The following is a 24826-nucleotide window of genomic DNA, read 5'->3' as shown; positions in this document are numbered from 1 at the left end:
GGAGAGGAAGGAGTTACTCCCTCGGGGGCAGGTGAGGTGGTGTTTAACCACCCCATGCAGTCACAGTGCCCTGGACAACATTCAGAGCATAACCTGCAGCAGGCTGCCTCCCAGCTCCCCCAGCATCAGCTGCAGCTCCCAGCACACTGGCAGGCTCTAAAGGGAGCAGAACATCCGTTCAGAATGTGGGTCACATCTTCACTAGCAAAAAAACCAAAAAACAAACCCAACCATATCTACCACATCTCAGAACAATAGTTTCAAATAACTGCTGTATTCTAACAGTAAGTTAGTATTGTTCTGCAATTACATGCAAAACAAGAAATAAATTCTCATTATGGATTTGGTTTTGTTGGGGTTTTTGTTTGTTCATACCTTGGCTTTGTTTGAGTTTGTTTATTTTTGTCTGTGGTGGGGTTTCTTTGCTTTCATACTGAGCCTACCCCATGGCTAAGCTTTATTTACATGACAGTAAAGCAGTTTCCTTTTTGAAGGCTAAAGCTTACACACCTGAAGACCAAAAATAATACATCTGGTGGGTTTTTTGCATAAGACGGTACAAAGATCATCTACAAAATGCAATCAGCAAAGCCTGCAGTCACTGGCTGTGAGGAATTGCAAACAATACACAGAATAAAACTGTGAATTTACCTGGATTAATAAAACACATTTCCAGTAAACTCAGTGCTGCTGCCAAGTAGATTAGTGATTGCTTTATGACAGGAGTACATCAGCCATGGAGGACCAGGGCTGACTATATGAAATATACCTTTGTACTTAGCCTGTCATTTTCACATAATTTAATTTGAATGAACTCTGACAGCAACAGGGTAATGTTTGCACTATTGCTTTGCTACTGGGTGCTGTAATAGATTGAATCTTGCTACACTTTTAATGGGGAGAGACATGTTTTGAACAAAATGAAACCATTCTAAATTGATAAAGTGTTCTAATGAAGCTGATTATCACAGATAAGTTATCCAAAATTGTCTTTGGTTGGAAGCATGTAGCCTTGACATTAGACCAGTGCTAATTAATTAGACAAACAGAGCTCTGGGCACAGTGTCTGATCCTCACAGACTTCACCTGCACTTTTAAACCAAAAAATAACTAAAGCACCAAAACAAACAAAAAATGAAGCCAAAAACAATCCACAAACCGTTGAGTTTTCCCCTTGTTCTCCCATTTTGAAACACCAATAAGCTGGTTAATGATGAACACTACCAGAGATGCCAGAGGTCACTACTATTTCTGCATTTACCCTCACATGTCTCCAAGTACAGAAGTTTGCCCATCACCTCTATGTCATCCCTGTTATTTCTGAGCATCCAGACCCTGAGCAGGAATGCCCATCACTCCAAGACATTACCTCCTATCAATTTAAAGGCTAAAACAAGAAGGTGTCATGTAAGTTTTACTTTTCTAAAACACAGAAAAGACACCTCGAGTTGAAACAGTTTTGGACTACTTCTAACAGGTGAATTGAAGTCATTACTTCTGTCCACACATTGTTCCAGCCCTGGGAGTTGTTCCTAGGTTTTTTAATTGTTTTAAACAGCAAACCTAAACTTTTCCTAACAGATATAAATCAGCCTCGTACTTACTGTGCTCCCCCAGGGAGTGAACATGAATAATGGATCACTGTTCTCTACGGTTGCCTGCCCTACTTTACTTTCTGCCTTTTGAGTTGAAGCAAACACAGTCTCTCCCAATGAGCCCATTTCTATGGCATTTAATCAGGGTCATTAAACCAGGGCCCCTCTGCCCCCACGTTCTAAACAAAACACCTGCCTCACCTCCCTACACAGCTTATAGAAATTACTTCCCAAAACCTTTACCTTCATCCCAGAACATGCCTGCTTCTTATGCAATGGGACAGCTCTCACCTTGGGACCTTTTTTCCCCTTGTTATTTTTAAGATCTGGATCTCAGCTCCGAACACTTGCAGTAGCACAAGAACTATACTGCTGTGAGGAGGGGAAATGCACAGCACCTGACCTCTTGAGGAGCTCTGCAAACACTACATCTCAACCCAGGCTGAATTTCCAACAGCTCAGTCTGGATGAGTTTTAACCTACATGCAGCTCATTCTGAGCATTTACTGGCAAGCAGATTCCTTACTTTCAGAGGAAAGATGCCAAGAAAATTGTTCATGCCAACAAAAAACATACCATAGGAAAGCAAACTAAAACCTGTGTGATATCCCTCAGACTCTGGGGTTTGGCTCTCTTGAGATTCTGCATTGATATTCAGCCCTTCTAACTGTGGTAAAAACTATGGTCTGTTGTACTTTCTATTTTATTTCCATGTCCAGCCACCAGTACACTTTCAGTAAGTCACCTGTAAACAATGAAAATGCAAGATGTCTGCAATGTATCCGAGCCAAAAACTTCCCTTAAGAGACATGAATTGTAGGACTCATAAGTGAAAAACACCATCTGTTGTGCCCAAACCCCCCATGTCTTCCTGACTAGACAGCAACCTCTCACTTGTGTCCTAGAGAGTGTAAATTCCCCTGTGCTGCAGCTGTGGGGCACAGAGTAACTATCCTCAAATCAGAGGGTCTCTCTGTTGTATTTTACTGATAGAGAAACAAGAAATGATTAATTGAAGCTCTTAGGAGAAAATAGATGGATTTTTTTTTTTTAAAGGCATGTTGCTACAGAAACATTCCATTTACTAGTGTTCCTTCTGAAGGAACTTAAAAGAGAAGCATTATGGAAAATCAACCAGTAGTCTTTCAGTACTTAACTGAGTATTGCACACTTACCTAATGCTGTTTATACAGAAAAGCCCAAGCCCAACTATGGCATTTTGCCTTTTCAGATGGGTACTCATTCTGGTCTGCTATTTAAATACATCTTTTCCTCTAAAAACAGTGAGAGGAAGATGGAACAGACCACAATGATCACACCCAGCCACCTCCTGGAATGGAGCAAAGCAACTGCACAAGATAAAAACTACTCTAAATGCTGGCAAGATTGTGAATCTCTAACACATGCAACTGCCACACTCACCTGTATGAATAATGACATCTGAAATTAGAGTTACCAGATAAACAACCTGGGAGCAGGGAAAAATTCAAGACCCTCAGAGCATTCATAGGATTTCAAAAAATCCTTAACTATGGACACAGATCTTTGCAAGGGGAGAAAATATGAAAAAAACTCACCTGTCTGTGGCCTCAGGACCCTCTCCAGCCCAGCCAGACTGGGAACCACCCAGAACTCACCAGGAAACATTCAGCTCTTCCCAGGCCTTTCTGATTAAGGAAACGAGCCTCTGTAGCTGATTACCAATTGTTTTAGAGACCCCAGTGAATTCCGCCCCTGGGTATCAGACCAGCACAGCTGTTGCTGCTCAAGCTGCAATTCCCCAGCACTGTCCTTCCAAACTTCCTCGCTTTTCTCTACTGGGTGCCCCTCGACAGCAAACCTGCTCTGGGAGCCTGCCCAGCACCTTTGCTATTGAACTGCTCTCGTTTTGTCGGCTGGGTGCTGGATGATGTTCTCCTGCAAGAGAGGTTTGGATTAGATATTAGGAAGCAATTCATTACTGAGAGGGTGGCCAGGGGAGCTGTGGATGCCCCATTCCTGAAGTGTTCAAGGCCAGGTTGGATGGGGCTTGGAGCAATCTTGTCTAGTGGAAGGTGTCCCTGCTTATGGCAAGGGGGTGGAAGGAGATGAGCTTTCAGGTCCCTTCCAACCCAAACCATTCTGTGATTCTGTGACTAGATCCAGCTCCTTCCTGCCTTTCTTTTGGCAGACCTGCATTTTCCCAAGCATGAAATAGTCGCATCTGTAACGCAGGGAGCCTGACAGGCGGTGTCTCCTCGCACGGCACGGCTCGGCTCTGAGCGCACGGAGTGTCCGCTCAGCTGCCCCGGCGCTGTCGGGGCCGTGCCCGCGGCTCCGCCCCGCGGTGCCGGTGCCGGTGCCGGTGCCGCCGGGGCCCGCGGCGCGGCGCTGCTCGGGGCGCTGGGCTCGCTGGGCTCGCTCTCCATCCCGCTCAACGCCATCTTCTGGGCCGCCTGGCGTACAGCCCCCGGGAGCCGGAGGCCAAGCACGACCCCGAGCACCGGCACCCGGGGCGGGACGGGGCCCCGCGGCCCCGAGGGGCAGCGCCGCGAGAGCTCGGCAGCATGAAGGGGCCGTCCTCAATGGCAGAGCTTCTGCTGCCCTCGCACCTGCGGACAGCGGGCGACGGTGGATGAGAAATGGTTCTGCTCTTGCAAGCGGCGTGCACAGCACCCAGGGCTTGCCATGCGGTGAGAGCTGTCCTCCAGCTCTTTGGATCCGTCTGTACCGCGCTTGAACAAATACCCGCATTACGTACTGCGGCCCTTCAGTACTTAGAGGGGGCTTGTGAAAAGGAGGGAGAGTGAGTTTTTACACGGGCGGGTGACAGGTCAAAGGGGAACGGTTTTAAACTGAAAGAGGAGACATTTATTTAGCTGTTGGGAAGAAATCCTTCAATATGAGCGTGGTGGGGCACGAGAACAGGTTGCCCTGAGGTGTTCTGAATGGCCCATCCCTGGAAGTGTTCCAGGAGAGGGTCCTGGACAACCTGGCCCACGGCAGGGGGGTGGAACTAGATGAACTCTGAGGTCCCTTCCAAACAAAGCCATTCTATGATTACTTATGCACAGAGACCTCTCTCATCAATCATCTTTAGATCTTAGTTTATACCTTTTTCTTTAAAATCTGTTTGTATTACACCTTGTTATCTGACCTCAATGCTGTTGGTGGGAGTAGCATTTCATGGAATTAAAAGCAGGTCCATTCTTGCTGTAAGATGCTCCCTTCTGTCACTTTGGAGGATTGACAGCTGTCACAGGTTGGAAGGGTCGGGTCTCGTTCTGTTAAAGTACGATGGGTTTGGCTTACATGGGAGCATTTCTTGAAATGAAAAGAGCTTAGAAACAAGCACCAGTAGTGTGGCTTTGATGATGCACAGGAACTTCTCAAGCCATCAAAAATATCCTTACATGCCGAGATGTGTGATTCCAAGGGTACCTTTGTACAAGCCATGACCAAAGTTTCCCCCGTCACGTAACTAAACATCTAATTAGCTGCTCTTCTGTGTCTTTCAACACCTGATCACAAGGTCTGTGACCTGTAATAACTTCTGATTTACATCAGTCCATCTGTTCTTACAGTTACAGTTCAACTAGCTGTTTAAAGAAGGTAACACCATTGCGCATTATGACACACCAAAACACCTGAAATACTCAAGAGGAATTAATATTGTGGCATACAGACCTTGATATGTAAGTATTAAGCCTAGCAGCAATTAATTACATTCATTTCTTTTTGTTTTAGTAAGTTCAATATGTTGTGTAGAGGTTGGAAAAACCACAAAGATGCAAACCCATGGGGGTTTGGGAACTGAAACAGGCTGCAAGACAAAAATCAGCCACTGCAATCCATCACCAGTATATTCTAAGGCACGTGTGTTACTGATGTAAGGCAAAATGGTCACTTAGTGCCCGTAGTCCATTCAGTCACCAAGTGCAGCAAGATAGATTTATTTATATTATTAAGCCCAGTCTTCTGCAGGAGCAAGCCCAGCTATCAATATCCTACCTTTGGGCAGTTAGGAACAAAAAAGAAAAGCTCGCTTTTCTAAGAAGACTTTCATATTCTTTTCTTCAGCCCAGTGGCAATTTTGAAAGAGCAGTTTCAAGCAGGATCCACTTTCAACATATCTGCAAAAAAAATCTTCTGGTTTGGGCTGATCTATTTTTCCCAGCACTCATAAATCTTTACACTGCATCAGTTGTCAGGGCCTTGCTCAGGATCATTACCAAGAGCAACTGCCTGCAAAGCCTCACTGAAATCTATACCCTCAAAAACAGCAAGAACTTTCCAATATATTTCGTATTGTTTCCAGAACACTCTTCTAGAACAATATCAGTTTCCATGCAACTGTTGACCTTGCATGAGCATCTTCATCTTTGCAGTGTTAGCATTTAAAAGCTGCTGTCTACACTGAGCAAGTGTGCATCAGTAATTTAATGTTCTAAACAGCAAAACAGTGAATAAATCACAGCAATTATCACAAAAAGCATTTCCCCTTTCAGTGTTTCATTTCTTCTTAGAGAAACAGCAGAAGCACAACATGTTCTCACTGAAAATATTTACAACCCAAGGATCTGGCTCAAATTTCATCCAGGGATGTGTTAGAGAACAGTCTAAACTTCACTAAATTTTAAAAGGATATGTTCATTTGACATAGTTACTTTGGGCAGCTCAACATTTACTGCTTGAGAGTGCTTTTGGCGAGGCATTTGCCATAGGGTTATTCCAGACACATTTTACCCTGACAGAGAGCTGCCAGTCTGTTCTGCAGTGCCCCAGCACCGCTCGGCAACAATCAGAACTCAGACCTACAACACAAGTAGTAAAGATAAGGAAGCCACAAATTATTTCTTGTACTTTTAATATCATAAGAACAAGCTATGAAAATTTCTAATAATAATAATAATAATAATAATTAAAAAAAAGGTAGAGTAACCGGTAGGTTTGGGTTTTATTTGGTGGTGTTTTTTTTTGTTTTTTTGTTTGGTTGCTTGAGTTTTTAAAATCAATCTTACAAGAAGTCTTAAACAATTTCAAAAACTTACAAAATATATTCAAGTGTGGAAAGTTATTTTACTGGTAAAACAGCATTTTTTATAATGTGCTTTTCTCCAGACAGGTTAAGGAAGCACAGGCATGTCAGAACAAACCATTCACACCATCAGTACAAATCCCTTTTCTCCAACATAGGCATTTTAAATCAATTGAACTGTAGTATGCCAAACGAACAGAGCAACAGAAAAGCAGTGACTGCTATGGACAATACAGGGAACATACACAAAAGAGAAGATCTCTCAAGTTTTCAGCTGCTACAATTTCACACGTGGAAGTGCTTAGCTCTTCAGCTGGCTTTGTTTCACTGGCTGGTTGTACAGGAGTAATTTGGTCTCAAACAAAAAAATGGAAGCATTAACTCCAGTGTTTGAAGCACAAACATATTCATTTTATAGATGCCCACTGTAAATTTTGGGTATTGTAGTAGAGTCAGCAATGGTCACACTAAACCAGCTGGATGGGATTGTACAGAATGAAATGAAAACATTTTTGTTTTCTGCTAATTTCAGCACAGTATATTAGCAAGCAGCACAGAGCCAGTAACAAAGAGATTTTTTTTGTTTGTGCCATTAGTTACTCCATTGTAAAACCACCACTTGACTCTAACAGCTACATTCTCACTTTGTGTAATAAATAAAAATACTTGGCAAGCCAGCAATTTCAGTTATAAAGAGCAAGAACTAATGATGGTAGTACTGAATCACCCAAGTGATCCTCATTGAAGATGATGGAAATAGGCAGGAGTAACTGGCACCTCTCCCTAGCCTGAAGCAATTGAATTCCAATGAATTTCCCCACAAAACCCCTGGGTATCCTACTCCATCTACAGATCTTACTAAGTAGGAACCGAATTTTAACTGGGTTTGTCCAGTCCAGCTAGGCCAGTTAGTTATCTTCCTCAGTCATGTTCCAGGTAGTGCTGGGGTTTTTTGTTTGGTCAGATTTTTTTAATATTAATTGCAAAAGTCAGAATTAAAAGCAGCTTGCATTTAAATAGCGTGAAAATAATTGAGAATAACATCTGATTGATTGAAACATTGCCTCATGTACTTTGAACCTCCCAGTCTGCCTAGAAAAAGCTTAAAAATTATTATACAAATTCAAACTTGGATAAAAATATCCAATAAGTATTTATTCACAGCACAAGCTTATCAGGTACTGATAAGTGTGTGTTCTGGTGACCGCCTTCAACGTCCAACAAGCCAATGCCACAGCTGCACCCATTGCTGCATTTTAAAAGGCAAAACCTGTTTTGTGTATGCAAAGCAGATCTGTAACACCACTTAGACAATCAACAGCAAGTTAAACAGCCAGCAGAATACACCACGCCAGTGTCACAGCTCAACAATGCTGTACCATTTACAGGCATGCTTAGGTTATGTTTTCTTTTCAATCTTCTAGAGGAAATACAAATATATGAACATCACATATTCTCTTAAGAACAAACGGTAATTAAATAGAATGATCCTTTCTTCACTACATACAGAAATAACAATGTATTTACAATATTTACAGTTTTCAAAAATTCTGTTCTTGCACTATTCTGCAGGAATTCAAATTCTTCAGCCTGAAAAATAGGTACCCAATAGTTCTGATCATAAACAGCCTCTGAACAGAGACAGGTTACTAATTCTAACTTACTGTTGTAAAGACTAGAGGGCCTGAAAAGGGAATAAAGCCACTCATTTCAGCTAAACATCCCATTGTTTGTGGGATTACATCGCAAACTACAGATGCTTTAATATGTTCTACCCAAGTGAGATATTGCTCATTTTCACAGTTTTCTCCATTTAAGTCACTGAACAAGTGAGCTGCAGTTGTAACTGCTTTCAGACTGCTGTTGTCATTGAAACATAGGTTATGATGTGAGTTACAAGCTCCCCTCCTGTATTTTCAGTTACAGGCAAGTGTATGCTCAGGGATACAGCTACATTTTGGGTTTGGTTTTTTTTTTGTTTTACTCAGCTTAAAACAGAAATGCACCATTTTGAAACAAAGCTGCTGATACTCAGATTTGCTCTTAAGTTCCAAAGTAAAGGTGGACTCTCTTAACTTACAGTCTTGAAAAATGTTTCAAAGCAGCTGGAAGCTTTAAACTACAAATTTAAAGCAAAACACACAAAACCCCCAGATAATCAATAATTAAAGGCAATTTTTAAAAAGAACATGAAAAAATACAGTAAAAATCTGCATGAGAGGAAGATAGTGTTAGTGGTGCAGAGCTGCTGTTCTCAACTGAAAATAATGCAAGCACCTGTTCTGAATAACAGTACTGATTAAGAAAAATTGAAGGCTTCACAGTAATGCACACTTTCAGTGCCACTTTTTAACTACAATGTTTCTTGAAAAGACAAAAAGGATTCCAAACTTGCAGACTTAATATGAGAAAAATAATCCAAACCTCATAGCAACAGAATGCAGAACTAAAGCCAACAGAAATCATGTATGTGACCTATTTCTAGGCCATGGTAAGACTTCAAAAGAAAAATAATCACTTTGAAGTCCTTCACATGCATGTGAAGAGTTATTGGCACAGGAGCTCCGAATCATTCAGCATGCCCTACATATGAATCCATGGAATTAACAACCAAAGTCTGGGAAGCTCAGACCGAAAGGAGACCCAAAGATATATGGTCCTTTGGCATCAGAAAAGGTAAACATTACCTTTCCAATGGATTGAGAGATTACAAACTTAGGAGCTGTATTTGCTCCTTTCACTAACAGTAGAAACCATAGCAATCCTTCCCAGCCTCTCACAACCGGGAGTAGGGAGCTTTCAAAATTACACCTTCGTGCCACAAGCATCTTCTTCAAAAGAGAGAAGACGATACTGTAAAAACAGATCTTTTCAAGTTGAAAAAAATTACGTTTGGTCAGAATTGTATATGAATAGGATTCTGTGTTCAAACAGAACAGTTTGAGCACTCAGCAGTGGCAGCATAGCTGCATGTAAGGCATTTTAGGAATGATTCGAATACAGCTCACTGCCTTCAGCACTTTACTAAAATTCAACTAACACGAGCAACCTCTCACATTTTATTACTACAGCTGTGGTCACTGGAATCAACCCCGAAACATCTGTAGACCGTCCATAACATCAGATGCAACACAAAGAGCGCGCGCATTCCCTGCATGGGAACAGTTGCCTGCACAGTGGACTTGTTGGTGCCAAATGAGAGGTCACTCCCCGTGCCAGCCCTGCTAACTGGCCCAGTCCTGGAAGCGGAAGCAGTCCCCGGCGATCTTCCACACGGTGTTGGTGGGGGTGGCCTGTGCCGTCAGCAGGAAGTTCTGATTGAAGTAGCGCTGCTTATCCCCATCAAATTTGACAGTCCCACTTGTCACCACGAGGACTGTTGTCTGGCCTTGAGTAGCTTGCTCTTCACAAGGAGGTATGAAATGATGAAGAAAACAACTCAAACAAAGACTAGCAGGTAAAGAGGCAGGAAATGTACACAGAAGCTTGGTTCAACTCTGGTTACACTGCGCCAGGCTAACGGCTGGGTACAGGCAGGGAAGTGCAGCTCTGGTGCAGCGTTTCTACACAGACAGCGGTGGGTTCACCAACACGGCTTGGCAATGGCTTTGCCACTTTCATCTCCTGCTCTTCATTTTAGAGCACTGACAAACACCTCCATTTGTGCTTAGAATGAGCTCTCATTACTTGAGATATACACACATAGAGATATTTAGCAACTTGCATATACTTTTCCCCCCTCCCCGTTATTAGAAATTATATCTTTTTCACAGCAGAGCAAAGCAAGTGTGTTTGACCACAGGCTTTTCCCTTACTTATATTTCCAAAATGTCCATTAGAAGCAATTTATTAACTTCTCAATTATGTGAGCCTTTCTTTAGGAGTTGTTAATCAGAAATCTAAAGAACTTAACACCTATTCTAGGTGTAAAGAAACCAAAGTACATACAGGTTAATAACGATTTGTTCCACATTATACTGCAGGTCAGTACAAGAGGCCACCATAGGGGTCTCCCAAGCACAACATAACCTGGTAAGCCAGACTTTTTCCATACATGAAAATAGATCACATCTGAATATGATCTAAACAAAAAAAAGTCCTTAAAATATTTTCCCAGACATGAAAAAAAGTGTATAGCTGCTGCATCTCTTGATTTGTGCTGTATTTAAGCACAACTTGACATTTCAACCCTTAGTATTTCCTCTAAGCTTATTCCAAAGGAATTATTAAGCACTATTGTAATTGCTCACTTTCAATAGTTATAAAAGAATGAAAAATAACTAAATAAATTATAATACAACCTTACCGTGAACAGGCTGGCAGTCCAACACATTAACCTGGAATTCACTTGATGGCAACATTTCAAAAAACTTATTTAGTTCTTCTTGCCCAGACACTGCATTTCCATTCCAAACTAATGTTGCTTTGTCCAAATACAGTCTGGTTAAAGCCTGAGTGATTATGAAAATACACATTTAGGAAAAATTTGTAAGCATACAACGGGCAACATACAAAACTTACACTGTGAATTACTGATTTCTTCTGTTACTTTGACAGATAAAATGCCTTCCTAAAACAGTAGCTCCTTTTAACAACCAGTGCTCCTGACCAAGAATTAGAACTAACAAACACATTTTCCTTTATGAGTGGCACAGTGACTCATGTCTCAAATATTGATAACATTCCTTTAACAAAGGTAATGTCAGAACTGAAGTGGTTGCTGACAAAAGGACACCTTTCCACAATAAGTTTATTAATGATTTTCCTTTTTTTTTTTTTCCTGAAAGGGAGAGTGTGCACACAACACAGTTTATGTCAGGACATTATAAATTCAGGTTAAAAAAAAAGTGAACAAGACAAGGAACAGGTGAAACTTGAAAAGGACAGCAGCATACCCGAACTTCCCAAATGTTTCATAAGCTGTCACAGCTGAGTACCTGCCCAACTCTTCTTTAAGCTGTTGACACACCCCTGTCCAACCTAATCATGTGCAAAGTGCCTGAAGTAACATGGGACTGCTGGCACTTTCACAGATCAAATTGCAACTACAGCACATTTAAAATTCAAAGACTGGTCTCCAAGGCTCTCTTCTGGTGAAAATATTTGTTACATGGTACCACATCAGTGTGGTCCAGGAAGGCTTGCAGAACCAAACACAGCTGTACTGCTTCAACTTCAGGCACTCAGAAGAACCCCAGAACCAAAAGTGGTAATTGCTAATGAAATAGGTTTGGGGAAAAAAAAGCTAAATCCTGACCTCAAGGGAAAATAAAGCAAGTTCTGCTTCCTTGTACTGACCAAACCCTGTACCTGTAAGACATAGCTGCACACCAAGTGAACGAGGATTATGAGAAGTCAAAGGCACTTTCTGAACAGCCCCTTTTATAGCAGGGCTGCACAAGAGCACAAAATCCTCTGCAGGGCTGCCTGAGGAACAGCTGCCCTGCTCTACCACCAACAATGCAGCACATGGAAACCAATGTTCAGGTGCTTTCTGTGTAATGACACTCAGAAATGCCAACAGAACCTGCCAGGACAGTTTTAACTATTGTCAAAACAGCTACATACCCTTCTTCTCTTGTCCATCGTCTCATAGTAAATGTTGACAAACTCATCTGCAGCTCTACAAGCTTGATCCACATAGGTTTTGAAATCCTGGTGGGAAGAAATCATATCAAATTTCTTTAGTTATGCAATCCAATCACTGACTCAATTTCTCCAGCAAGTCACTTTGACTGGTCTTTTCTGTTCTCACCAAAAGATGACATCAAATCATGTTGAAATTTATTCTAAGCTCCTTTTCTACTTGCAGAAGTACCAGCTGCTAGGCAGATGACAGTTTCAGCATTAGTTTTGAATGCTGATATATTTATCATACTTAAACTGCAAATATTTACACTGGAAAATGGGCTACAGCTGGCTGCAGGTAGTGTGGCCACACAGTTATTCAAGGAAAGCAGTTGTTGCTGTGATGGCTGTTCTGAAATAAAGTTAAGGAACAATATTTATTCCTGTACTTCTGAGAATTAGCAAGAACCCAAACACACTGCCATCCTACTCTCATTTTTAACATACCTTTATATATAGAAATATAAAGTATAGTAAGAGAGGGAACACCAACATCTGGCTGTATTCCTTCCAGTATGGATCAGTGCTATATCCACAGGTCGAAGCCAAACACTCTTCCTCACACCTCATCATTTTCCTTACACCTCTCCACCTGCATTCAAGCCCAGCTAACAGCTTTTGTTGTCCCACCACTGCACTGTGATCTCACTGGGCTCTCTGCTCAGTCTGTTCATCTGTTTGGCCCTTCATCTCTTACAGACCCTGAACTGGGACATGCTGGACAGCAAATTCTGAATTCCTGTCCGTACATCCATAAATCTGCATTTATCTCCCTTAAAAATTGTTTAAAATGCTATTACTTATCACTGTCCTATTTCAGTATTATACTCTCAGTATCTGCAACTCAATCCGTGCTGAACAATTTCACTGCTTGTATTTTCTTGGCTGCTTTTACTGAATATACTCCAGAACCACCAGGAATTCCTCCAGTATTAACACAAGAATTATTCATAATCAGAGAAAGCTCCAACCTGAAAAGTAACCAAAGCCTATCAAAGAATCCCTGTTTATCCAGCAAAGCCAAACATGTTTCTGTGCTCTTTTGTCGGCCCCTGCTCTCTCTTCACCTTCCTACCTTCCCCAGCAACTGCCAAACTCCCAGGCTACTGCCAGGGCCAGCAAGTGCCCGGAGGCCCCCTGGAGCCAGGAGTGTCGGAGCCTGCAGCTCTGCCTGCGGCGAGTGCCAGCAGGGCCTGGGAGCCCTCAGCCAGCTCCCCCTGCCCAGCGTGCCCCAGGCACTCCCTCCAGCTCCCAACACACGCCCTGGCTGTGCGAGAGGGCACTGGGGAGCCCCCGAGGCTGGAACCGGCTGCTGGGCTAGCTACAACAGAACTAACAGGAAATAAGCTCTGTCGGCTTTGGCAAGTTTTCCCAGCCATAACCAGCCCACAGTTTGAAACTCTGTGAACAATTTAGGCTGGAATAAACTTCTGGAAGTCATCTGGTCCTGATCCCTTTTCAAAGTAGAGCTGGCTCCAAAAGCTGATCCACTTTCCAGGCTGCCTCTGACAGCTCTGAGTCCTCTGGCCCGTCTCCTGCCACGTTTGGACATCTCCGAGGATGGAGACGGTCACACTTCCTTCGGGCTCCAACGTCCAACCACCTCACTCAGAAACCCTCCTTCCAAGCTTTTATAGGAAAGCCATCATTGGAAAAGCCAACGAAGCAACCCCAAGATCAACTCCTCGAAGACCCTGGCGGCAACTCCAAGCCGTTTTCCAACGCACACGGCCGCTGCCGACGGCCCCAGGGAGCTCCTCTCTGCCCTAAGGCCCCCGCACGAGGACGCTGAGGCCGCCACACACGGGCCCCCGCCCTGGGCCGGGACCCTCGGGAGGCTGGGAGCGAGCCCTGCCCGCAGCCCGTGCCGAGGCGCTGCCGCCCTGCCCGTTCCGCGTCTCACGGAGCCGGCACACTCCCGGCGGCCTCCCCGCGCTCCCACGCCCGCCCTCCCGCACGCAGCACCCTCCCGAGGCGGACAGCCCGCGCTCCCCCGGCCCGGGCCGCGGTTCGCGGCGGCTCCCGGCCCGGCCCTCACTCACCACGGACGCGGCCATGGGGCGGCGAGGCGGGAGGGCGCCGGAAGTGCTCTGTCAGCCGCTTCCGGCCGCGCGTCCCTCGCCCAAAGCGTTCCGCCGCGGTGCCCTGGGGAGCGTTCCGCCTGCCAAGCAGGCCCGGCCGCGGGCGGGGTTTCCCTCCAGAATCAATGGCAGCGAGCTTCCAAAGCGGGGCTGGAAATCCCCCGAGGAGCTGGTACCGGCGACAGGAATCGAAATGGTGACCACAGTTAGACAGCGAACAGCTCTATGCATGTCCCTGTTTGTCTGGAGTAATTCTTAGAAACGACCGCTTTAGAACTTCAGTCAAATTTACTCCAAACATCCAAACACGTCTTTACTGAAGGATGTGTCAAGATTTCAGAAATGCATTCAGCCATCTGGGTTAGGCCATATTTTCTTCTGTTTTCAGTCATTGATTAAAACAAGTTAAATTTCGTAACAAAGCACTGAATAATTTCAGAATCACGGACGAACTGCACAGATTTTTATCGTCAGTTATTTGATACTGGGCAAGGAATGACCACTGAATGAAAATGGAATTCAATCTCCAGCAAGGTGAAGAGCTCACATTTTCCCACAAAAGCCTCACGTGGCAATCGTGCACAGTTGTGTTAAGACCTATGCAGAAATGAAGACAGGCTGCATCTTAGCCAGGCCACTTTTCAAAGGAGCCTTGCTCTGTGCCACAGCAAACTCTGACATTTCTGTCATGACCTCAGTTACAGACTAAAATTAGGCCTGTGTGTCCTGATTATCTTGATAAAATGAATAGCCCTTAGTTTTGCAAATAGTCTTGCTGGACTTGGATTAACGGGTTTGTAACTTTCAATGGGTTATAATTTATTTCCTGTAAAATTATGCATTTAACCCTGACAGATTTCCACCGAACATTGTCTATTAAAAGAACCCCACAAACTACAGCACTTGCTAATTTACTGCTTCAGAACATACATTCCATCACTGGAATCATAACACTCTTAACGCCGCAGCCTCAAAATCTCACTGCAGCCTTGCACCCAGCACTGAAGGGCGAGTCCGGGGGGCAGCAGGAGGCAAATCTTGCCAATTTCTGTAGCCGTGCTGCCGCCAGAGCCCAAAGCACAGGCATGGCCTGTGGCAGTGAGTGGACCCAGCTGGGGCTTTGAGTGTCCTGAGAGGCTGCCCTGCCCTCCCGGACACGCAGCCTCACCCCTGCTGCCCCGGCCCGGCTGAATGGCAGAGCTGCAGCAGCTCCTGCTGCCTTCCCAGGACTTCCCTCAGCAACCCACACCACCCTCAGCTTTGCAGCTGCTAAGGCAGCACCTGCAAAGGCTCTCCTGAGGCTTGTCTTGTTGTCTAAGACTGAACATCTTTGTGAATAGTTCCTGTGAAAGGCAGGACTCTCAGCTGTTGATAAAATTGGCAGAGGCTGCAGTGATGTTCCCAGATGTACAGAAGTTTGATGAACTGTATCCTAAAACAAGGGAAGCAACTGACACTGGCCAAATCCAGACAGACTCTGATTAATGGGATTCTTGTGAAACTGGATCATGACTCAGTGTTTGAGGGTTTTGCCTGAGCAAGAGCTCAATGAGAACTCAAAGATTTGATCTGTTGATGTTAATGAGAAGTGGGAGTAGGTCTCAGATGTTTGACTTATAGGATGGATAAAAAATTAATGCTAAAGCTGAATTTGGGATTTACTAAACTACAGTGGACATAAGAAAGCCTATTTTGGCCAGTTTCCAGCACAAAAGGTGGACCTGGGCAGAACTTGTGTTGGTTACAGTCCCATGGGGATTCTCACCTGTGACTACTCCACCTCAAATTTCTGCCATACCAGAACTGGAGGAATGCAACGACTCTTATGCTGATAAATACCTCCCTTGTTTTTTAAAGAAAAACAGGACTTGCTATGTATTGAAGTGGGAATTGCATCCAATGGGATGTGCTGAGATCAAGTACAAATAACTGTTCCATTTTACTCCATTCAAAGCAGTCCCAAGTGGAGATGAATTTTCATAACAGGTCAGTTCAAAGTGTCACCACATTTGCTTTTAAAGAAATTTTAAAATCCTCTTCATTTCATTAGGTAATGATTCATTATTTGACCTCTTGAGAAAATCTGACCATGTGTATGTAAAACATATGGCCAGGTAAACATATTTGTGGTTTTTTTTCCTCCAATATTTTTCCCCTTTCAAAAAAGAGACATCAGTTGAGAATAGGCAAATTTAAAGTAAATTTTCACTAATTTTCTTTTTTTAATGAATAATTGTGGATCAGCTACAGATGGAGCACTAACTACTGCACATTATAGATTTGACTGAACTTCTGTGCAGAGTTCACTTGGATGAGAGAGGCCTGCGGGGCTGGAACTGTATTTTCTGTGCTCTCTAAAATTGTTAGCTCAAGTCAACTTGTAGCATATTCTGAGCTCAGTTTGGGTTTAGCTCAGGCCTGAATGCTGGGCTCTGGCAGGTAGCCCACAACAATTAAAACTGGTTTGTGGGAGCACTTAACATCAATCAAGTGCTAAGTAGTATTTCTCCAGGCCAAACCTCCTGTGACCTTTTAAGGAATCATTTTCCAGTGAAGAACAATTTACTTCCAGCTGGAAGTAAAGAGTTTTGTCATTTGCTTTTCCTTACAAATGGAAGAGGTAGGAGAATCCTGTATGCATATTGAGTACATGCTTGCAGGTGTTTTACTTCTATTCCTGAATACACCAAACTATTCAGCCTTGTCTGAGCATCTGACCTGTGGTTCTGTGCTCAGCTGATCTGGCACAGCAGCTCTGCAGCGGGGAGAGCAACACACCTTTCTTTTGTACCGTCCCTGCTCTCTGTGTTATTACAATGGTACCCAGAGTTCCCTAAAATATCAGTAATCCAATAGCCAACTGTTTAAAAAATGGCAAAATCCCACTAGTGAAAGCCACTTCTGCCCTTTGGTTTGTTTACTTTGTCTAAATAGGGAATAAACAAAGTTTCTTCAAAATGTACCTTTAGCCTCTGCATCAGTTTCAGAGCCCCAGTGCTCAACTCCAGTTTTAGGAAATATCTTGGCTAAATGTCAAACAATTCCATCAGCTCTTTGAAGACAAATATTAGACAGAGATTGCATCTGAAATAATTACCCAAGCACCATTCAATTAACCTACTTGGCTAAAAAGTGATGCACAAATCAATAGTTTGTAACAGAGGCATGTGTTTCAGATCAAACTAATCAATAAGCATCAGAGTAATTTCAAATTACAGACAAATACTGACAAAGTTAAAATTCAAGCAGTTTTGATACCAAATAAATTGCAACTTAAAAGAGCTCTTTTAGGCAGGATATTCCCCTGGTAGAATTTCAACATATCATTGCTTTTATTGAACGATTTTGTCTCTTTTCTAAAATAAAAATAATTACTGTCATTTTGGGAGAACTCACAAAACAGGTGCAAGTTCCCCTGTTGGTCCTTGGCCAGCTAATAACTGAAACTGTGCATTGGATTTCCCCTGAGCACAGCAATTGGAATAGACCTGACTGTCTGGAATTTTTCTGTTTGCTTTTCACAACCACTTTTCTCCTCCTTTACCTTCTAACCTTGTACATGCATAACGAGATGGAACAACAGGAGACCCAGCTTGGAGCCCAAAGGATAAATTTTAGCATCAGAGGGCTTGCTATTTTCTACCTACCATAAGAAAAGTTTCTTGTTCACAAGCGTTCCTTTTAACAGGAAGGGCTGTCAGGGAATGAAGAGGAGCTGTACAAAATGAGCTGATTCTCATCTCTCTTTTCCTTTATACTATAAACATACCTCCAGCCAAATTTACTGAAGAAAGTCATAGCACTTCCAGTGGACTGTCTTCCATGGAATCATTGGCACATTTCTGGCCTGTGGCTGCGATAACCACATTTGCTCTCTGGCAGCATTAATAACTCACTTTCTACAATTTGTGGGCAGAACACAAACCTTTTCCAGACAGACAATCCCAGTATGTTACATACATGTTTCCTGCATGTGCATTCTTTACGTTTGAAGGCAACTCCCACTCTGTGCTTGCTTTGAAGTTGTCAGAGCAGATGTGGGACAGCCATGGGGGTTCCAGAACTCCCACATGACACCAAAGGTTGCCTGCCATGACAAAACAGTGAGTCTGCCATCTTTGCTAGTGAAGACTTGCATGGAGAGCACCACCAACTCTTCTTTTTCCTGAATACTCTCAGCCCTCAGCCAGATCAAAAGTAAAATATAAGATCTGATTGTGAACACTCTCACCTCTCCAATAATTTTAAGGAATATCCATTAAAATAGTGATGTTTGGTCCCAAAGATGAAAAGAAAGGCTGAAGAGCAAGCCCAGACACAAGTTTCCTTTTTACCCTTACTCTTTTAGAGGTTCTATTTATTTATGGAGACCCAAAGCTAGGTCAGTGTCTAATCTCATGTGTAACAGCCTAATCTATTTTTCTTTGACAAGTTACAGCCTTTGGAATGGATTGTTTATAATGGTCCTGCAGCATTTGTACTGCATTTACCAAATACTCAGTAGGATGAACTCCCATTCCCACTGCAGTTATTAATAAAAAACTCTGCATTGCTGCAGTGTAAGTACTGACACACCAAAGAACACTAAATCTGATTATTAGCTCCCATGATTGCACTAGTCTGCCAATGAGGAATATATTTAAAAACCACAGTAGTAAGTAGGGGGGGAACACAAGCTTTGAGTCATTTACAAGGATCTTTTTATCACCAAACAGACAAGTAAGGTAAATACTCAGAAAAAAACAAGCCCTGTGACAGTTTAAAATTTGTTTTTCTGCATTTCTTCAGAGTTTACATCAAAGCAAGAAAAGGGATTATAATCTTTAAAAATACCATTTCTTCATGTTGCTTTTCTCTAGTGAAGATGTTTAAGCATATGAAGATTCTTTTCAGAAAGAAGACCAAACATGAGAGATTTTCTAGACGACCTTGGATTTATATTTCAAGATAATTTTGTAGGGATATTGAAAGATATTATTTCCTTTTAGGCACTAAAACAGATCAGGTAAGAGGAGGACTCAGGGTACTGTTAAAAGGCTGCAGAATCTCACACAATTAAACCTTCAGCTAAATCCATCTGACTTATTTAGGGACATAGGTGGCATTTACTATGGATACTTGTTCAGTTCTCAGAAAATAGACAGCGTCCCCTGAAAGGTTCAGACATTGTTTCAGACATTGGACACAGTGTTGTAATCAGGAAAATAAGGATACAGATAAGCTATCTTTAGGTAAAATGCTCTATTTGCTTCTGTACCACTTCAGTATATCTACAGAACAAAGTACAGGAAATGTAAGAATCTCCTGTAATGGTGGTTAAAAAAATCAAGGTGAATGTGCTCACTGAATTATAACAGGCTGTGTCCCTAAATTCTTGTCAAGATTCACAATAAGTCTTCTCCTTATTATTTACATTTCAACACATTAATACACCGCTGTGCAAAAAAATTGTTTCTTAAGTATTGAGAGAAGAACATCCAATAAATTGGCTTAAATGCCATCAGGACAGGCAGGAATAAACCAACATGCCAATGCTCTGTTGATTTATTCCAGAGTGATGCACCTGGGCCCACCAGCTGTCATGCATACTCCATCTGGAGAAACAGCTGTTTGCTCAATAGTTGTCATATTGTCTGACACAAATAATTGCTTGTTAAATCTGTCATCAGGGATTCTCTTTGGGATTGGAATTACTTGAAAATGTCACATTTTGTTTCTGTCCTTAGGTTTGGAGCATTTTTTCCTCCACAATGTGCAGGGTTCCCCTGCAGCTCTGGGTAACTCCAGTCAGAATTACAGAGCCTGTAGCATCTCCAAAAAGGTCGAGTTCAAAGTGGTTCACTGTAAGCTAAGGATGCCTAAGGAAGGGGAGGCGGAAAGTAATGTTTAGTAGGTCAAATGATGTGGCAGAGATGGTGGAAGGATCCAGTCAAAATGCCAGGCTAAGAACGTGAGACAATAAATACATTTTATATAAACTATGGGGGAGAAAGGAGAGGGAAATTCCAGATCATGGAAATTGTGGATGATGTTACAACAGTCAGGGCTGGGGAGCAACCTTAGAGAGTCATAGCTTTGGGGAAAGAACAAACATGTTTATTAGCAGTGTTATTAGCACTGCATGAGGCAGTGAAATATGAATACTCAATGAATGAAGCAGCATGTTATTATTGCTGAGCAGCTGGGAGGACTGTGGTAAAGAAGAGAGTCAACAGGAAATGAACCAACATCATGTGATAGGAAAGTGCTTAGAAATGGACAGATAGACCTGAAAAACATTTGAGCACAGGCAAGCGTGGAAGCTGAGGGTTGATGAAATTGCCACACAAAAATGTGTAAGAAGAAAATGTGGGAATTGAAGAGTCAAACAATACCTCTGAAAAGCTGAGAGAACAGAACTGTACCCATCCAGACAGATGTTTTATGAACTGTAGGAGATAAGCACCAGGAGTGAAGGTAATAAAAACAGTAGATCAAGTTGCAGCCTGAAAAAATTGGTTTGAAAGTCTATTACAGTGGGTAGTAACAGAGTCAGTAAAGTGCATAATGGATGGGAAATCTAGTTAGCAGAGACAGAAGTTGCCAGACAAGTATCCATCTAATTCCTTCTTTACAATTACTGTTGGTGGCACAGGAGAAACTGGCATGAAAGAAAATACTCAGCATGTTAACTTAAACTGCTCACAACGTACAACTCATCAAGAGACAGGAAAACTCTCTTGAAAAAACCTTTTCACTGACAGCATGCACTATTAGAAATGTGTGTTTTATGAAACTCTACACAAGCAGGTCCTGGAGAACGACCTGCTTTCCTCTCAGCTGTGTGCGCACTGGGCTTGCTGATGCCTCATAACAGATTTGCTTCCTTTTTTGACCTAAACTGAAGAATAATGAATACCATGTAGTCAACTTTTTAAATTACATTTTTTGAATGAACAATGTGGACTTATCATAATAAGTCACCCAAATTGTTATTCCTCCAAAAATGAGATTTAATTAAATAGCACTAAGCTCAATGATTTTTAAAGGGGAAAGTGTGGTGAAAATGAACATAGTCCAAGATAAACAGCAGGTAATCTATGTCTCCATCATTCAAGTAAAGAAGGGGTAAGTTTTCTGCAGAACTTACTGATGCTGATCTTTAAATTCACTGAATATAGAAAAGACAGAGCGATTGAACGACAGACACATTTTGTGCGAGGAGGGGCTGAGAGAGTTGGGATTGTTCAGTCTGGGGAAAAAAAAGGCTCTGCTGCCTCCCAGTACAGAGAGGGCTTGTGAGAAAGAGGGGACGGGCTTTACAGCGGGGCCTGCTGTGACCCGACGGGGACAGGGCTTTAAAGGAGTGGGGGGCAGGTTCGGGTGGCAGGTTCGGGTGGCAGGTTTGGGTCACAGGTTCGGGTGGCAGGTTTGGGGCACAGGTTCGGGTGGCAGGTTCCGGTCGCAGGTTCGGGTGGCAGGTTCCGGTCGCAGGTTCGGGTGGCAGGTTCGGGTGGCAGGTTCGGGTGGCAGGTTCGGGTCACAGGTTCGGGTGGCAGGTTCGGGTGGCAGGTTTGGGGCACAGGTTCGGGTGGCAGGTTCGGGTGGCAGGTTCCGGTCACAGGTTCGGGGCACAGGTTCGGGGCACAGGTTCGGGTGGCAGGTTCGGGTGGCAGGTTCGGGGCGCAGGTTCGGGGCGCAGGTTCGGGTCGCAGGTTCGGGTGGCAGGTTCGGGGCGCAGGTTCGGGGCGCAGGTTCGGGTGGCAGGTTCGGGTGGCAGGTTCCGGTCGCAGGTTCGGGTGGCAGGTTCGGGTGGCAGGTTCGGGTGGCAGGTTCCGGTCACAGGTTCGGGTCGCAGGTTCGGGTGGCAGGTTCCGGTCGCAGGTTCGGGTGGCAGGTTCCGGTCACAGGTTCGGGTGGCAGGTTCGGGTGGCAGGTTCGGGTCACAGGTTCGGGTGGCAGGTTTGGGGCACAGGTTCGGGTGGCAGGTTCGGGTGGCAGGTTCCGGTCGCAGGTTCGGGTGGCAGGTTCGGGGCACAGGTTCGGGTGGCAGGTTCCGGTCGCAGGTTCGGGTGGCAGGTTCCGGTCACAGGTTCGGGTGGCAGGTTCGGGTGGCAGGTTCCGGTCGCAGGTTCGGGTGGCAGGTTCCGGTCGCAGGTTCCGGTCACAGGTTCGGGTGGCAGGTTCCGGTCACAGGTTCGGGGCACAGGTTCGGGGCACAGGTTCGGGTGGCAGGTTCGGGTGGCAGGTTCGGGGCGCAGGTTCGGGGCGCAGGTTCGGGTGGCAGGTTCGGGTGGCAGGTTCGGGTGGCAGGTTCCGGTCGCAGGTTCGGGTGGCAGGTTCGGGTGGCAGGTTCGGGGCACAGGTTCGGGTCGCAGGTTCGGGTGGCAGGTTCGGGTGGCAGGTTCGGGGCACAGGTTCGGGTGGCAGGTTCCGGTCACAGGTTCGGGTCGCAGGTTCGGGTGGCAGGTTCGGGTGGCAGGTTCCGGCCGCAGGTTCGGGTGGCAGGTTCCGGTCGCAGGTTCGGGTGGCAGGTTCGGGTGGCAGGTTCCGGTCGCAGGTTCGGGTGGCAGGTTCCGGTCGCAGGTTCGGGTGGCAGGTTCGGGTCACAGCTTGGGGCTGCCCACAGGAGCCGCCCGGCCGCTCCCCCGCGGCTCCCGGTGCCGTTCCCCTCCTCACCCACAGGCGGCGCGCGCGCAGCGCCCGCGGCGGGTGCGCGGCGCTGACGTCACGGTTCGGGCGCGCTCCGGCGCGGCCGTGACGTCACGCGGAGCTCCGCCGGCCCGGCCCGGCCCGGCCCGGGGCACGGCGGGCGGCGCGGCCCGGCCCGGCCCGGGGCACGGCGGGCGGCGCGGCCCGGCCCGGCCCGGGGCACGGCGGGCGGCGCGGCCCGGCCCGGCCCGGGGCACGGCGGGCGGCGCGGCCCGGCCCGGCCCGGGGCACGGCGGGCGGCGCGGCCCGGCCCGGCCCGGGGCACGGCGGGCGGCGCGGCCCGGCCCGGCCCGGCCCGGCCCGGGGCACGGCGGGCGGCGCGGCCCGGCCCGGCCCGGGGCACGGCGGGCGGCGCGGCCCGGCCCGGCCCGGGGCACGGCGGGCGGCGCGGCCCGGCCCGGCCCGGCCCGGCCCGGGGCACGGCGGGCGGCGCGGCGCGGCCCGGCCCGGCCCGGGGCACGGCGGGCGGCGCGGCCCGGCCCGGCCCGGGGCACGGCGGGCGGCGCGGCCCGGCCCGGCCCGGGGCACGGCGGGCGGCGCGGCCCGGCCCGGCCCGGGGCACGGCGGGCGGCGCGGCCCGGCCCGGCCCGGGGCACGGCGGGCTCAGGGAGATGCGCGTGTCCTGCTGTGCGCACTGACACCGACACGAGCGTGGCTCTCGGCTCCCTGCGCGTTCCTGGCCAGTGTACTGATCAGAACACTGGTGGACAGCACCCTGCCTCGCAGGCAGCCGAATTCCTTGTCCCAGAACTACCAAAACTTGGGCACCTTTGTTCACCTTAGATGGGGACCTGAACGTTTTCATCGTTTCAAAGCTTGCAAAGCCTTTCAGGCTAGTCCTGGGACACTGGTAGGAGTTTAAAAGCTTTACTGTAACAAAACTTTATCTAAAGTTATTTTTGCAAACTGCTTTTACCCCTGGCAACCACCAGCTGAGCCAAGTCCTCAGGCTTCCCAACACCAGCTGCATCCCTCTGCAAAATTAGTAACGGGAATTAGCAGTAACATAAATAATTTCATCCCAAGCACAGCACTCTATAAATGGGAGAGCAAAAGAACCAGCGGCCTCATGGAGTCCAGGTGGGGTGCCTGTTGCAGTCTGGTAGATCTTTGATCAAATGATGCTGTGAGCAATCAAAATTTCTTCTGGAAGGTGAAAGAAGTGATGTTTGTGTCTTCAGTGAAGATTCCTACTTGTTATTCAAACCATTATTGAGATAGATCTAAAGAAGAAGGAAGAAGAATATTTATGTATTTGAGATCTGGCAACGTTCTAGAACATTTTTCCTTCTTGTAATTCAGCAGATTGTAGAAAATGTTAGATATTTTCAAGCGCATTATGAGGGAATATCCTGGAAAACATTTTTTTTTCTTTAGGTACAGAAAAGGCCACTAAGACCTATGACTTTTTAGTATATTAGCCTAACATCCTAGCTATGAAAACAGAATATTAGTATTACTCAAGTTTGAAAATTTCTTCAAATACAGACAGTACCTTTGAGTGTCTCACAATTATCACTAAAGCAAAAGTATAAGAAAACATTGGAAAGGTGAATTATTTTTCTATTACCAGATATTTGGAATAAGGTTATGTGGCACTTAAGTACAGAATCAGAATAAACTCTTGCAAGTTCTTTTTCCGTTTCAAGCGGGAAGACAAGAAGGTACAATGGCAGTGATAGAACACACCTTAGTACATTCAACTGCCAAAAAAGAACAAATTATGATAATTTACAGTGGGCTCTGGAGTATGCAACAGCCTGATAATTAATACAGACAGGGCATTTTGTTATTATTTGTGTTAGATGCCCCAA

At 45.3% G+C, this 24826-nt stretch overlaps 1 protein-coding gene and 1 long non-coding RNA gene across 4 annotated transcripts; both read right to left on the bottom strand.

Annotated features, from left to right (window-relative positions):
- Positions 1–788: 788 nt before the first annotated feature.
- LOC137482537 (uncharacterized) lies at positions 789–3785 on the bottom strand. 2 transcript variants are annotated; one of them, XR_011004118.1, is made up of 2 exons: positions 3173–3785; positions 789–2340 (listed from the first exon to the last, which is right to left on the bottom strand). It is a non-coding gene; the product is annotated as an uncharacterized lncRNA (long non-coding RNA). The 2 variants fall into 2 exon arrangements; XR_011004117.1 differs by lacking the exon at positions 3173–3785 and adding an exon at positions 3018–3161.
- Positions 3786–6633: 2848 nt separating this feature from the next.
- NXT2 (nuclear transport factor 2 like export factor 2) lies at positions 6634–14377 on the bottom strand. 2 transcript variants are annotated; one of them, XM_068204894.1, is made up of 4 exons: positions 14283–14377; positions 12181–12267; positions 10919–11063; positions 6634–10015 (listed from the first exon to the last, which is right to left on the bottom strand). In XM_068204894.1, exons 1-4 carry the CDS (start codon positions 14295–14297, stop codon positions 9837–9839), a joined length of 426 nt encoding a protein of 141 aa, XP_068060995.1. In that variant the 5' UTR covers positions 14298–14377; the 3' UTR covers positions 6634–9836. The 2 variants fall into 2 exon arrangements, with proteins under 2 accessions (XP_068060995.1, XP_068060994.1); XM_068204893.1 differs by lacking the exon at positions 14283–14377 and having other exon boundaries at positions 12181–12285.
- Between the last annotated feature and the right edge of the window lie 10449 nt (positions 14378–24826).

This window comes from Anomalospiza imberbis, chromosome 14, assembly GCF_031753505.1.
Source record: "Anomalospiza imberbis isolate Cuckoo-Finch-1a 21T00152 chromosome 14, ASM3175350v1, whole genome shotgun sequence".
Classification (NCBI taxonomy): Eukaryota; Metazoa; Chordata; class Aves; order Passeriformes; family Viduidae; genus Anomalospiza; species Anomalospiza imberbis.
Note: the sequence above shows the minus strand (reverse complement) of the source record. Positions and strands in the feature narration are given on the sequence as shown.

What these genes read in the sequence shown, in the direction of transcription:
- NXT2 (XM_068204893.1), bottom strand. Translation starts at nt 12,285, where the DNA reads ATGATTTCTTCCCACCAGGATTTCAAAACCTATGTGGATCAAGCTTGT. An exon ending in CGATGGACAAGAGAAGAAGG is followed by an intron (nt 11,064 to 12,180) that starts GTATGTAGCTGT and finishes ATAATCACTCAG; the next exon opens with GCTTTAACCAGACTGTATTT. An exon ending in GGACTGCCAGCCTGTTCACG is followed by an intron (nt 10,016 to 10,918) that starts GTAAGGTTGTAT and finishes CTCCTTGTGAAG; the next exon opens with AGCAAGCTACTCAAGGCCAG.